General features: G+C 36.2%; 1 protein-coding gene across 3 annotated transcripts in view; it reads left to right on the forward strand.

The window, feature by feature from the left end:
* unk (RING finger protein unk) overlaps window positions 1-15,946 on the forward strand; it is a 163,919-nt gene that overhangs the window by 126,107 nt on the left and 21,866 nt on the right. For 2 of the 3 annotated variants that reach the window (XM_081731386.1, XM_081731384.1), the window contains exons 9-13: window positions 7-214; window positions 3,571-3,693; window positions 4,924-5,022; window positions 11,972-12,120; window positions 12,721-12,930. In XM_081731386.1, coding sequence (XP_081587512.1) covers window positions 7-214; window positions 3,571-3,693; window positions 4,924-5,022; window positions 11,972-12,120; window positions 12,721-12,930 — 789 coding nt within the window. The remainder of the gene's footprint in view (window positions 1-6; window positions 215-3,570; window positions 3,694-4,923; window positions 5,023-11,971; window positions 12,121-12,720; window positions 12,931-15,946) is intronic. The other variant, XM_081731385.1, reaches the window with a different exon arrangement.

Here is a 15,946-nt window from a genome sequence, read left to right on the forward strand (position 1 = left end):
TTTCAGAGTGTCATTAAAAAACAAATTATGGCAATAGATAGCGATCCATCTCTAGATCCATTGGAGAAGGCAAAAAGGAAACAAAATATATATTTGTCCTATAGCATAAATTCAAGCAGTTCTTCTAGCTCCATATCAGCTCCAATAACGTCGTCAGTGTCACCATTAGCTCCTCCATTTTATCCGGCGAGCGATACTGTAGAATCTGTTGTAGGTAAGTATAATTCATAAATACTCTGTGTCCAAATAAAATTTACTAATAAACTAAAATAGTGCGATGTCAGGTCCTTCTTGTCCTAGTGATTGCTATTTTATTTTCTAAACATGAACTGAGAACGTAAATACAGAGCGAAAATAGTGATGTGTTAATTTCGGAATTAGAAACATTAAAGTAAAAGAAATATTTTCATTTTTAAAAAAGACAGGAAAAGCAGTTAGTTAAGTAGTATGTTAAATAAAATTATGTGTATGACAAGCGTTGAAAATTAAAATCAGCGAGTTTATGTGGTTTATGAGATTTTCTGTCTGATACCATACGTTTCGAGATTACATTAAAAGTGTACTGACCTTTTTATAATCGGATATTAAATTTAAATAATCCGAAAAATTTTGATTTATTAGTATCAATATTATATATACTGCATTGCAAACGTGAAGGAAAATGTTGCTTTTGTTTTAAACCTATACTGAACTTTTATATATATATATGGTCAGTATTCAAAAAAAAAAAAAAAAAAAAAAGTGCAAGAACGAAGCCGATGTTATGTCCACCGATCAGAAATTAGTCCAGATTGAAAATTCCCAACACACATGTGATTAGTTATTTTTTCTTCTTTCTTTAATCTAGCCATTATAATTGTATACCGGTATTTTAAAGTGTAGATATAAGAAATGTAAATGCTCCAATAGAATTAGCATTAATGGTAATGTTCTATTAACTTGATTTAGTTGTAACATTTCATGCGGTGACGGAGTGGATAACAGAATCTAATTTTAACTTACTTCACAAGTTTTCAAAATTAAATGAAATTTCTAGTTATGCGTCCACGTCCAGTTTTATTCTCTGTAGGCTAAAGGAGATAAATGATTGATGAAAGTGAAGGATTGTGAAAGAATTAGTGGAATGAGAATATTGAAGGAAATTAAAAAAGAAAACATGGACAAGAGATTTAACCAAAATTTAATCAGGGACTCTCTAACTTTCCTTTAAAGTGTTATTATTTTGTTATCCTATATGTTACAGGAATATTCGTTGTAATATCTTTCAGAACTTCTAAATATTGAATAGGAGACTTTTAAAAACTTGTCAACTTTTAAACTTTTTAAAAAGAGATCATTCTCGATCATTATCATAAATATTCTAGTAGGTCATCTGCCGTGTAAAAAGTTGGGAAGTTTCCGCGCTCCATGCTCTTCACGTGAAAGTAGTCTTTAAACATTATCATCATTAGTAATTCCAGCATCCTGCCTGATCATGGTTTGTACGAAGCCTTTCCAAAGACTTCTTTCATTCTCTTGATTTACCTCAGCCTCCTTTATTACTATTTGCTCCTGAACATTGTGTTCTCTCTTGTAGGTTTATAGACCTCTTCTGTTTCTCGAAGTCTTCTAACTAATAATCTGTGAATATTATCCATTCCTGTGCTAGGAGTAGTTTTTACATCGTTGCTTTGTTTTTTTCTTTTTCATCATATTCGGTCCGCAATAATGTGTTGTCACATTTTTTCTTTCTCTTTGTGTTAGTTGTAACGAATTATGTGGCGTATATCAATGGTTTGTGTTTGGTTTTCTTAAACCATCTTCCCCCTACAATTCTTAGCCCATTTCCATGGGAAAAATCTAGTAACTGATTGCTTTCTTTGTGGAAACCGAATATACCAATGTTTTATTATTATTATTTTACATTCTCGTCTGTATTTTCCAACTTGCACGTTCATTATTTCTTTCTTGTATATTATCTTCTCTAGTTCTTCGAAAATGGTTTTTATCTTCTTTGCTGTAACCCTTTTAGGATCTTGGGTTTTTGGGGTATTTTTTAGACTTTCAGTCAAGCAGCTACTGTATCGTCACTATTTATCCTAGGATCATGGTTCATACCACATTCTCTTCCGAATAAAGCAGGCTTTCAAATAGTACCACTTACATGCCCATACCATATACCAAGAGAGGGAAAAAGTGAGGTCAAAGGGAAAATTTCAGGGGCTGGGGATTTTTTTTCACACTTTGGACCCCTCTGAAAGGGTCCTGTGTGAACGTAGAGATCTCAAAAAAAATCCGATAAATACTACTCGGTAGACTGAATATGTATGCCAAATTTCAAGCTTCTATCTTAAATAGTAAGGGCGGGAGAAATTTTATCAAGAATCCCCACAATGCCCCAGATTACCGCAAAAGACCCTGATTTCAGGTAAAAAATTTCCTGAGACATCCCTATTTACCCCAGGATTATAATCCACCAATCATTCTCTTCAGAATAGAACTGCCTTTCAGACGGTACCATTCACATGTCTTCATCATGTATCTAAGGCGGGAAAATCCCGAAGAAATGTATTTTTGGTTAAAATATCCCTTTTTTCCAAATTTTTGCCCCTCTGGAGCCCCCTCTTCTGCTAACGCAGAAATCTGAAAAAAAAACTGTAAATACCACTCGGTAGACTGAATGTTGTGCAAAATTTCAATCTTCTACGTGCAAAAATAAGCCCTCCAAAAAATAATGAACATAGGCCTAATAAAAGAAAATATAGTGTTTAAAGTTATGACGTCATCACCTCCTATGTCTCGACGCAAGAAGGTGTGAAACCAAACGTAACGTGTTCTACAATGTCTCTGGACTTGAAAAACAAACAAACAAACAAACAAACAAAAAAAAAAGACGAAAAAGCTCAAATAGGAGAGTTATAACGCAATGTACCATGAAACACCCGTATTATACAAATTGTACCATAAGATCCTAAAAGGGGTAATCTGTTTGTGGAGCACATACTTAAATGATTTTAATGGTCCTTTTTTCCCCCGTGTGTTTACTGTACTTGTCATACTTCATGTATATATAACTTCCCCGACGCATTCTTTGGGATTCTTTGTAATCGTTATTCCTACACCATATACACCACTGCCATTGCTTCCTTCCCGTTTTAGACCTTTTTAGTGCTTTTATCATTAATTTGAAGCCACAGAAGTTTAATTTTTGCTTATATGACTTTCCTCAATAGCTAGCACTGGTATGAAACCAAATCTATCATTAATATCATCCATTAATAGCTGTATTGTTGCCCTTTCACCATATCTGCTAGTACGTCCCTTCGAGTACACTTTCTCAATGTCGTAATTAGTTCCTCTTTTTAATTTTTCGATATTTTTTTCTTTGCTTACAATCATTACTTTACAGTTTTGTCCAACGAATATTATTCTGTACATCTGCCAATTCAAATTACATACGGCATTGGGTTCTTTGTATAGGGTTGTTCATTGTATTCTTTAAATAAAGTTATTCCTTTTATTTTTGTGTAAAACCACCCTGACACCATTTAACCATTTTCCGACTTCAAAAGAATTATGTTTATCTTCCAGGAAATGCACTAGAAGATCTGAGTTTAGATGAACCACTCAACGTTGCAGCGTCTATAGATAGGGATTTAGAAAATGATTCACCGACTGTTAGTAATTCAATTTCAGCGGGACTTGCAAGTTCAGGTAAGAAGTATTCGAACAAGACTGTTATGTGCAGTCAACAGCAAATTAGTAGATATCTGCTTCGTAGGAATTGTAAACTACGTTAAATTTGTAGAAATACTGTTATAGTACTTGAAACTTCAATTGAAAAGTAATCAAGAAATACATGTATCAGTATTGATGCTGTTGCAGAATAGTGAAATAATACAAAACTAGTAGAGCAGTATAAATTAGCATAAAGTTTGAAAATCAGTTGTTCGATATTTTTTATGTTTTTTTTTTTTTTTTTTTTCGTATCTATTTTGGAGAGCGATTTTTTCAGTAACATATATACAGGGTGACCGTGTGACTATGTTACAAAATTTAAGGGATGATTCCTGACACGGAAACAAGAAAGAAAGTTCAAATAAACTTTTGTCCAACGTACATAATTTCGGAGCTACAAGGTGCCGAAAGCGTGGGAAAATGACATTCAAAACTCTATAGCTCGACTATGGTGAATGATAGAGCTAATGCGGCATGGTCACGTCAAAGACACCGAAGCTGCTGTATTCAAAAATGCTAGCAGTTGGGACAGCTATTCATCCGTATCCTTTTCGACCCATCTTTCTTGACAGATTATCCGTGAATCCGTACGCTCCTTTGGGGAATCCCTTGTGCACGAATTGCACGATTTCGACCTAAGCATTTTTGAATACAGCAGCTTCGGTGTCTTTGACGTGACCATGCCGCATTATCTCTATCATTCACCATAGTCGAGCTATAGAGTTTTGAATGTCATTTTCCCACGCTTTCGGCACCTTCTAGCTCCGAAATTATGTACGTTGGACAAAAGTTTATTTGAACTTTCTTTCTTGTTTCCGTGTCAGGAATCATCCCTTAAATTTTGAACATAGTCACGCGGTCACCCTGTATATATTATTCTTAAGAGCCAAAAATTAGCTGCTATTGCTATGATATAGTTTAATAAAGGAGTTCATAATTATATATTAATCGAACAATTCATAAATGGTGTGGTATCCGAGATATTTGTTGTTGGCTGTACATCACTTTTCAAATGTGGCAAAAAATCTTACTTTTTACTTTTTTAATAATAATTTTCAGAGTAATGGTAAGTAATAAAAAGATTAGCCTTACTATTGTATGGTTATGAACGCTGTAGAAATTGGTATTCGCTGTTTCTAGATTAAAGTAATGAAGTAGAGGAGCGTCAATTCACGTGAAACATGAATTCAATTTTTATAATTTTAGTTGTTGGTGTGGAAAGAAAATTTTTACAAATGCTAAAGATTTTGTGTGGACTCCAATCGCGAAATGGAGAGTTAAACAATCAAAAACATAATGACAGAGGTATGTATACTTGGTTGTTAAGTATTTGCTCTGTAAATATGTATTCATAATGTTAAATATTAGATTGTCTAAAGAGTATTGCATCTTTAGAGGTCAAAATTGAGACTAAATTTATTGTGATTTGAAACCACATACGTGTCACGGATTACTCGCACCATTTTGTTAGATGACCTGTCACTTTTCCGGCAACATCATAATCCCGTCACTATACGAGGTGGGATGCAAGAAGAACCGTAGTTTCCTGATAAAAAGCATGGACTACTTGTTTTTTTGAATACAACTTTAATCACCCTCAAAGTACTCTCCATTCGTATTAATGTACTTGTTTAGACGTTCATTCCATTGTTGCAAGCACCTTGCAAATTCGGCCTCTTTAATAGCTGCTAGCGCCGTTTTGACATTGCATTTGACTTTGTTGACATCAGCAAAACGCTTGCCTTTCAAGTCCCTTTTCATCCGAGGGAACAGGAAGAAGTCCGGTAGGGCCTATTCTGGCAAATATGATGCGTGTGTCAAGTAGTCGTCTGCGTTGAGGTCAGAAATCGGCGAACACAAATCCATGTGAAGAGGAGCATTGTCATTATGCAGGAACCACTCGCTGTAATTCCTCAAGGCCGGATGTTTTCGTGCCACACTTTTGCGTAGCCGTTTCAACACCTCCGAGTAGAGTTGTTGGTTCACAGTTTGGCTTTGAGAGACTGAATTCTGAGAGTCCCTTTGATATCACCAAATAAATAAATAAACACGTTCGTATTCGATTAAACCTGACGAGCTTTCTTTGGACGAGACGAACCAGGTAGCTTCCGTTGACTTTGTTGTTTACTTTCTGGATCGTGCTCATACCATCATGACTTGTCGCCTATGACGATGTTGAAAACTTTGGATTGTCTGTGACTGTGTCCATTGTACGACAGGCTTCCACACGACGATCCCTTTGCTCTTCGGTGAGAAGCCTTGGCCCAAACATAGCAGTCACTCTCGCATTCCCAAATCATCGTGCAAAATGCGCTGAATGGAACTCCAGGATAACCCAGATAAGTCTTCGAGTTGGTCGATTGTTCTGCGTTGATCGCCCTGATGAGAGTACAGATTGTGGCAATGTTCTTGGTTTGCGCACTTGAAGAACGACTGGGGGGCGCGGTGGCTCAGTTGTAGAGCGTTCACCTCCGGTGCTTGGGGTCCCTGGTTCGATCCCAGCTCACGTCTCGTGGACTTTCTGGTTGACAAACACCGTGCTCGTGGGTTTTTTCGTTTCCTCCCACTTTCTTCATTTCGCCATTTCATTGATTTATCATAATCACCACCTTCTTTAGCCTAGCCGGCATAATCGTGGGACGTAAAACTCAAGGATTTCATTTCATTTTTCATTTTTGAAGAACGACTGGAAGGGGGCTGATCTTCAATGATCATTTCCCCTCTTTTAAACAGAGCAGACTATTCGTACATATGTTTTACTGAGAGCATTTCCTTTGTAAGTTGTTTACATCATCATAACAGTTTCTGCTGCGTTATTACCGAGTAAAAAAAAAAAAACTTCACAGCCGCACGTTGTTCGTGAGAATCTGCAGTTTCTTCGAGTCCGTGTATGCAACATTACACACACACACACACACACACATATATATATATATATATATATATATATATATATATAGAGAGAGAGAGAGAGAGAGAGAGAGAGAGAGAGAATATGCCAGAGGTCGGTTGACACCACTTGGCATACTGACTCTGGAGAGGTCCTCTCAACACCCTAGCGGCGCAACCTTGTACTGCAAGTGCACGATGCACAGGAGCAAGATTCTGGTTATTAGTGGGTCCCCCCTCGTAGACCATCAGCAGTTAAAATTATCTTACCATCATTGGAAGAGTTCTACAGATAGAAACAAATGACAGTCGAACGGTGTCAGGTCCGAGCTATACGGTGGATGCATTAAAACTTCCCAGTCAAATTATCTCAGTTTCTGATGGGTCGTTGAATATGTATGTGGGCTGGCATTGTCAGCATGGTATACGGCACCTTTCCGTTTCTTTTGAATTGCTAGGTGCTCTCGCTAATTGTTGACAGTAGACGTCCGGGTCTATCGCTTTGCCCGTTGGAAGCTCCTGTTGCACGATGCCCTTCTTGTCCAACCAAACATACAGCATAACCTTCTAGTGCATCAGTGTGAGTTTTACCTCAAACTATGGAACTTTCCCTTCGACCACAATCTTTTTCGAACATTGTAGTCGTAGGGTATCCATTTTTCATCACTCGTGATCAGCCGCTTCAGAAATGGCTCCAGTTCGTTGCGTTTCAGTAGAAATTCGCACGATCGAGGAAACGTTGAGTCAGATCATGTGCCACCCAAATGCTACGCTTCTTTTTGTGGCCAGATTTTTCCAGATGCTCTAACACTGTTTGGTGACGGATGTTAAGGTCATTGACAATATTTCTGTTTACATGCCGATCTCGCTCGACTTTTGTCAGAATATCCACTTTTGCTGTCGTTGGTAGCCCACTGTGAGAAACATCTTGGAAATTGAAATTTTCAGAACGAAAGTTGAAATTTTCAGAACGAAAGTGACTGAACCATCTTATGGCTATTGCTTTTGGTAACATGCCTTGTCCATAAATAACACAAATTTCTTCACAGGCTTGCGCATCATTTACACCTTTATCAAAATAAAATTGAAAAGTTTAGCGCAGTTCTGCGAAAGGTTCACTCATTTCCACGGCGTAATACCATATGTCTGATTCAAGAATTCCAACATTTTTTTTCACTTCTACTAGCCTTAATTCTCAGTTATCAAAAGACGCTATGCTTTACCCGCTGCGACTCATATAATCTAAGATTTGGGACACTAACGTCATCTCGGGAGCAAAAGGCTGAATACTTTTTAGACAACCTGATAGTTTACCTTTGTAACTTATTCTTATGAGAAAATTTATCTAGTTCGTTATTTTTTTTAATCGTATTCGCAAAGCGATAAAAAAAGAGCAATTAACTAATTACCATCATACTGGAATAACCTTTATTTGATATTATGCTACGTTTAGTATGTTAATTAGGAATAATCTGTTTAAAACACCCTTTATGAAAAGGAATACTATGTAGTTCAATAATCAAATGCATCGATAGAAATTATATGTTCGTTATTATTATTTTATGAATTGTAGATTTGGCTTTAGTTTCGTTTAGTTATAAAAGAAATGTGTGTACAATCTCGAGTCTTATATTCATATTCTGTATATATGAAGGAATTGGTACAGTCACAAAATCTCGTAATAGTTTCTAGATAACTTGACCAGTTCAAATAAATAGTAAGGTACCTTCCTTCTCTTTTTGAAGAAAATCAACTGGGTAAAATGAATGTCCAAAGAGAAAGTGTTAGCGATAGTTAGGAGCAATACTGAAAATAGTTAAAAAGAGAAACTTTAGGGCACACTAGAGAGGAAATTGGATTATTAATGATATTATAAAAGGTACAATAGAAGGTAAAAGGTATGGACGACATGGGAAGTAAGAGGGTTACAGTTAATGGACGATGTTAAAGAAGTCAGTTCTTACTTTAAATTGTGGAAATTAGTGAAGGACCGTCATACATGCAAGCCACTAGTGCGTCAGAATCCTTACGATAACGATAGACATTGTGTATATGTAAAGGGAAGAAATACTCATTCCGCTCAATCTGGTCTCATTCAAGGGACTATGACGTGTCAGGGATGTCGAGATACGCAATGGGGGCGTGAGCTTGAAACCACCACGTACACGCTTGACAATTACACAGCTTTGTGACAAGGATAAGACGAATGGTACGATTTGTAATATGCGTAAGAGAAAATTCAGATTACTATGTTCACGTATACGTGCTACTTTTTCAGCTATGGTTTTAGTAGAATTTGCAACCACTTCGAACATCTTTAAGCAACTGCACAAATGCGGGAAATTTGTACTGTTTTTTATTGTAATATGTATCAAACTTGTGATGCATTATTAAGTTTAGAACTAATTCACAATATGTATAGAATTCTGTTTTGTTACGCAAGGCAGGTACGCAAAAGAGCGTAGGTACTTTTTACCGAATTATGTAGAAAATTCACAATAAAAATTAACTTAACAAAAGTATACTATAAGATTTCTCATCGCTTTAAGGTACTGGAAAGTAGTAAGGAGAAAATAAGTATTGTAAATAATATTAAAACCTGAAGCATTTCCAGTGTTTCTTGTTTCATTTTCTTGATCATTTTTTCATATGGAATTCCTAGAACTTCACGTTTGCGCACCCAGCTTCCACTACTACATGTTAGCGACAAGCGACAAATTATAGACTAATATTTCAATCTTCCGGAACACTCGATGCATTAAACATATATTGTTTTTTAAAAAGAATTCTATATATTTTATTTCTCTTTCTTTTATTATTCTTTCTCTTCATAATATAAAATCAGCTCATTATATTTGTAGATAATATGCTAAAGTTACTTTCCTTTTATCAAGTATATAGTAGTTCATAGTATCTAATAATAGCACGTGCTTATACCAGGGTGAGTTATAAATTCATTCGTTTTTTAAACCATCCTATATATAATAGTTTTCTTAAGTTGAAACACTGAGCGTAACCATGAGCTATATGATCTGGAGTATATGTCATTTCGTAGACGGCGCCTTGTTTCCACATCACATTCGAAGTGAGACAACCTGACATGGAACTTGATCAAGTAGCTGTTCGTATGTTGTTAAGACATATTTGGAAGAAAAGAGCAGATCTACAGAAATTTCAAAGAAACTTTCGCTTTGGAAGGTAGGAAACTGAATGTTCAGACAGCCCGAAAGTGGGTTACGCAAACCAGATAAGGTGACATGAGCGTTGAGGACAAACTCCGGGTCTGAAGACCGGTTTACATTGACAGGGGCCTCCTCGTATAGGATATAACGAGTAATCCACGCACAAATACACGTCAGTTGGCTACAGGAATGGAACATCATATTCAACTAGTGTTTGTAGACGGCCTCGACTTGTACCTCCCCCCACGAGTTGATACCACAGTAGGCCGAAAGATAGCTCATTCTGTGTCAACAGTTATTACAAAATCCTTGTGACGAAAAGTTTAGCATCAGTTCATCACAGGTGATGAAAAATGGATTATTTTGCAATATTTTGCCGGTGATCATCAGTGATTCCGACTAGGCAAGAGCCGTTGCCAGATTTTCAAATTGGTAGGTTTGAAACAAAGATCAGAAACATGTGGTAGAATATCGATGGTTTAGTGTTATAGGAACTTTGTTCCGGACAGCCATACGGCGAGTGAAAACCTTCACGCTGCACAATTGTAACAGATCCACAGTGTTATTGGCAGAAATACCAGGCTTTGATCAACAAGAAGAGGGTTCTGCTTCAGATCGATGATTTCCTATGTCACTGGTAGTTAACGAGAAACTCCACTAGATATTTCAGAAATACGAATTATTACATCCTGCGTACAATCCAGACCTTGTCCCTTCAGACTTTCACTCTCACGAGCATTCTTACATGTCGGCGGTTTGAAACATTTGACAGTGATGAAAACGGGAGCATAAGTTCTTTGCCTGCAAACCCGCCGAGTGGTATTGATGTAGTATTGTGGCTTGTGTATATATATGTAGATCGGCCAAAAAAATAATCCCCTGCTGTAGTTTATTTTTATTGTTACATATAGCATTTCACTAGTAACACGAGACCAAATGATCCATCACCCTGATGCAGTTTACTGTATTGAGTGCCAATCGATTTTATGTGAAAACTCATGTGGCAAAATGAAAAGAAATAAAGCATTGTGTTTGAGCGAGTCCATGTCACAGCAAGTGAAATTACTTGATTTTGTAATGCATCCCGCACTGTCCAACTTGTCTACAAGGAACGGTGTAATACACATGTGAATCTAAAACCGTGTCAGAACTGTAGTCACAAGAAGATTATGATCCAGATGGATCATCTACGAATTTCACACCTGGTCATGGAAAATAGTTTTAGAGAGAACTTCATACAATGGCCATAAGTTTTCAATAGCTCCAGGAACACACGACTGGAATATTTGACTGCAGCGGACTGGAAACGTGTAGTGTAGTCCCGCTAATCGAAGTTTTGTCTGTATTCCGACGATGTAAGGCATCAAAAGCCAATGAATTATTTTACCAACAGTATGCTAAAGATGTGGTTCAACTTGGCGGTAGTTCTGTGACGGTAAACTCATTCCAATCTTCCTAAATGACAGCTGACACGCTTGCAGAGCTCAAAGCATTTATACATGGTTTCAGGAACGTTAGCACTTTGACGCACTTGGTTTTGCCTTTAGGGTTCCCAGATGAAAATCTGAGAGACTGTAGTAGGAAGCGAAACTCAGAAATAAGTATCCCCGTACTTTGATGCGACTACAGAATTTATTGATGAGCAAGTGGATTCACATCGATGTAGCCTACTTTTTGTTTTCTTAACATCCCACAGTGATGCCCTTTAGGTATATATTATTAATGACAGTGAGTGATTGTAAAAGTAATTTTTAATACTTTCCCACAGAAAATCAAACCTGGAACCACGTACACCAAAGGCACGCGCTAGCCACTAGGCCACCGAGGAAGACATCTGCTTGCAGCACCCCCATGGAATCACTTGAAACAATCTACACGGTTATCCAACGTGCGCTCGTCTCCCTTACCCTAAAGGGCATAATTGTGGGAGTTAAACTCAAAGATTTCATTTCATTTCATTTTTCCAACGTGTGATGCAATGTTGACTGCTATTATGTTGAATGTATAAACGTTTCAGCTTCATATCGTATGTATATTGCGTGAAGTTGATATTTTATATTAATTACGAAGTAGGAGGAGTACATTTCACTAAACACATTGGTGTATTCAGAGGGCATAGTTATTAAGTCCTTTACATAGTTTAAATGTAGAAAAGTTGATTTAACGAATTTTTTGTTTTGTAGGACTATTGGGTAGTTCTGCACCTGTTAACATTCCCGGTAGTGCATTAAATGAAAGGAAGACGCTAGGAAATTTTTCGCCATCAACATCCTCCCCATTACAGGCTCTTCAATCAGGGTTCCTGTCTGGATTCCCAGACTCAATCGATTCGGTAAGTTGAACTAAAATTATTTGGTGTACACTAAATACCAGGACAGATAACAACGATACAACTCAACTTGTAGAAAAGTTGCCAGTAAACAAGAAACCGAGGTCGGAGTTCCATCAAGTGTAGCTTAATTTATGAATTCTTTATAAAATTAATCCGAAGAACTTTCACATGTTCTAGGTAAACATTTTAGGCCAACTTTATTCGTCTTTGTAGAATCATGTTGAAAATTATTTTGATAAATAAGAACCATATTCCACTGAGCACTGTCAAGGATCTCGCATAGTAATTCTGAATCTTGATTTACGTCGAACTGGACAGAATTTTGGTTTGTACAGAATACAATAAAAAAAAAAAAAAAAAAAAAAAAAAATCATGTTATACGAATTGCTGAAAAAACCGTAAATAACTTCATTAAATTATTGGAAGTTAGTTTTCTATATTTAGTACATTTTTTAAAAAAATACAAAGTTATCTGTTATTTGAATAATGTAATCTTAAGAAGAAAGACTACAAAATATAAAAGAGAAAATATAAATTGATATTACTAGAAATACAGAATTTCTTGTACCATTTATTAATATTACCTTAATTTTCTTTCAGACTGCAGCGTTTTTAAATCATTCGCATATTCCTCTTAGTAGTAGTAGTGGTTCGAAAATAAGTGGATTCCCTTCTGGAGGACTATATGACTTTACATCTCATCAGAATATGTCGCCAAGTAATAGAACGCATATTCCTTCAGCACCGTCACCATTAGTAAATAGTTTTTCTTCCATTAGTCCATCTTTAGGTTCAAATAATTTGTCAGAGGTGAGTTGTGTCTTAAAAAGAGTTTTAAGATTTTATTCTCTGTTAGCTGCTTGTAATTGGTGCATCATTTAAGATTTGGAGGTAATTGGGGTATAATATAATAAGTGGAAAAGAATTACCTGAATTAAGAAGAGATGTACAAGACTTAGCTGTAATTGTTGACTTGACATAGCATAAAGAATGAATTCCTTCCCGAAAGTATTGTTTGAAAACGTTGAATAGAAGCCTAGTAGATAAATATTTATTAATAATTCAGAATATATCGGCGTTGAAAGGTGAAAACAAGGCAATCATTGGAATTCGAGAAGTAATTCGCATGTATATGCATTTGTACAAGTGAATGTATGACAGCCAATTCAAGATAGAGCACTATATAAATCACAACACAATTGAAAGAGTTATGTCTGGTTATTTCAATATTTCATAAACTACATCATGTTTAAAAGGATAGCGTGCCCGATAGTTGAAAAATCGGATCAATTTCTACCATTTAGTATTGCTTTGACTTCAGCATCAATAATACTTCTTATGAGTTGCCATGATTCGTCATGTTAAATATGCACTGTATTCAAACTTAGTCATTATTTTACGTACAAGTTTTTAAGAGACATTCCCTTTTCAAGTAGTTTGGTTTACCAAAATTCCTTTATATATTTACCCTGTCTGTCCGTCAGTCCGGGAAACAGAAAGAATTGCAAGAACTGCTTGATCAGTCACAACTAAACTCGGTAAAAATGTAGGTCAGAACTTAGAAATAGTCAGATTTTGAAGCAGTTATTCAAACCAGAAGTGATAGAAATTAACCAATTCCGGTTTTCATGTTAATCGCTATAGAACAAAAATCGTAATAGATAGAGGGATGCGCTTTTGTCCAGTCGGTTAAGCGTCCCAGGAATACATTACATGTTCATTCTTAACTGTCTACTAAAACCAGAAGTGGTAAAAATCCACTACAACTTTCGGTTTCAAGATTCATTTACATGAATCAAAAACAATAACAGCAAGAATCGGGTTTCTGCAATCACAACGTTTTTTAATCGATTTAGTGTTCTAAGAATAGATGTCATTGCCGTTATTAACAAACCGGAAGTAGGAGAAATATACAATTTTTGGTTTTAACGTGGATTACCGTATAATAAAAAATGCAATCGGTAGCGAGATGTGATTTTCGTAATCAATTGATCGTTTGCTCCATTCTAAACTCTCTACTGAAACTGGAAATGGCACAAATCAACTACTTTCGGTTTTAGTGATCGTCATGGAGTGAAAACGGTAACAGATAGCAAGAAGCTGTTTTCTGCAATCAATTAAACGTTCTAAGAACATATTTACATATATAACAACTATATATGAATACAACTATGTGTATATACAGTGGTATTTAAGGGGGGACTTCCGGGCTTAAGTCCCCAATTTTCACATTTCCAGGAATGAACTTAGCGAAGCAAAATCGTAAATACGCCACTGTGTGTATATATATAATATTTTTCAAAGCATTCCCCATAACGATTGTTACTCTTTTTCATCCACTCAGACTATTTCTGAAAGCACTCGGTTCACATTCAGGGTGCGGGAAAAGTCCGGGAACGGTCCAATGTCTCGCGAAGTATAAATATAAGTAAAACAAAAATAACACGTCTTAAATAGTTTTGAAGAAGCTATCCAATGATACCAAACACAATCCCCTATCCGCACCCCTTTCAGAGGCATGGGGGTAACTTTAAAATTTTAAATGTGAACCCTTATTTCTTATTGCACATTCGGATTATCCACAAAAAGTGATAGTGATTTAACCCAAAATTGAAAACAGTAACTTCGCAGATGGCGCTTGAATCGACACAAGAAAAGGCGCTGAACCAACGAAAATGCTAATTGTCAGTCCCGTTCTCTGTGGCCGTAGGTTAGCGCATTGGATAACGAAGGTAGAGTTTGAGTTCGATCCCCGGTCAAGGCAATCTATTTCTTTAATTTTCTCAATTAAATTCCATACGTTTTAACTTAATTAGTACATCAATTAGTTGCATAGAATACAAATTTCGATAGTTATTTTTCAAATTAGCTTTATGAAGTAGTTCTTAGTAATTGGGTTATTATGGTTGAGTTCATAGGGTTATTTACAACAAAAATAACCATTTTTGTTGCCACTTGTATTTTCTTTCAAATTAATAAATATGGACAAATACATTATTTTTATCGAAGTTAAAATGTATGAATTCATTATTTGGCTATAAATAATTCACATAAAAGTGTCACTCTGCACGGGAATCGAACTCACGACCTCTGATTCCGCAGTCCAGTACGCTAACCGTATGGCCACAGAGTACGATACTGAAAGGCCACATTTTCATAATGTTTTGGCACACCACCTTTTTTGTGTGTCAATTCAAGTGGCATGCGTGAAGGCGCTGTTTTCAGTTTTGGGTCAAATCACTGTTACTTTTTACTGGAGAATCCAAATGTGCAATACAAAGTGAGGGTTTCCATTTAAAATTTCAAAGTTATCTCCCCGTACCCCGGAAGGGGGTGGGAATCGGGTGTTGCGTTTGGTATCATTGGATAGCTTTTTCAAAACCATTTAACACCTGTTATTTTTGTTTTGCTGATCTGTATATTTTCGCGAGATATTGGACTGTTCCGGGACTTTTTCCGCACCTTGTATGTATCTGTCCTAAAACCAAGGGTCAGTTGCCAGGATCTTATCTACCCATTGAGGAAATTAATTCCTAAGAAACCTTCCGACATGTGGATCAATGCTTTCAGTAGATTTGAGGAAATGAAAAAGTGGATCAATTTTAGTAAGGAATATTTTGTAAAAATATAATATTCTTATTTCAGGTCTGTTGTATTAGTTTTGTCTGTCTAAAGACCCAGTGTTAAATAACACTAGCCAACAGAATTTTACTTTCTTTCTGTAACTAGCATGAGAAGAGCTGATCTTTATGTTTTCGGGTGTGCTGATAACGAAAATGTTAATGAAACTGCAAGATTAGATCTCGTTTTGAAGTTATGATAATTT

The sequence above is a fragment of the Thermobia domestica genome, chromosome 11 (assembly GCF_964235325.1).
Source record: "Thermobia domestica chromosome 11, izTheDome1.hap1.1, whole genome shotgun sequence".
NCBI classification, from domain to species: Eukaryota; Metazoa; Arthropoda; class Insecta; order Zygentoma; family Lepismatidae; genus Thermobia; species Thermobia domestica.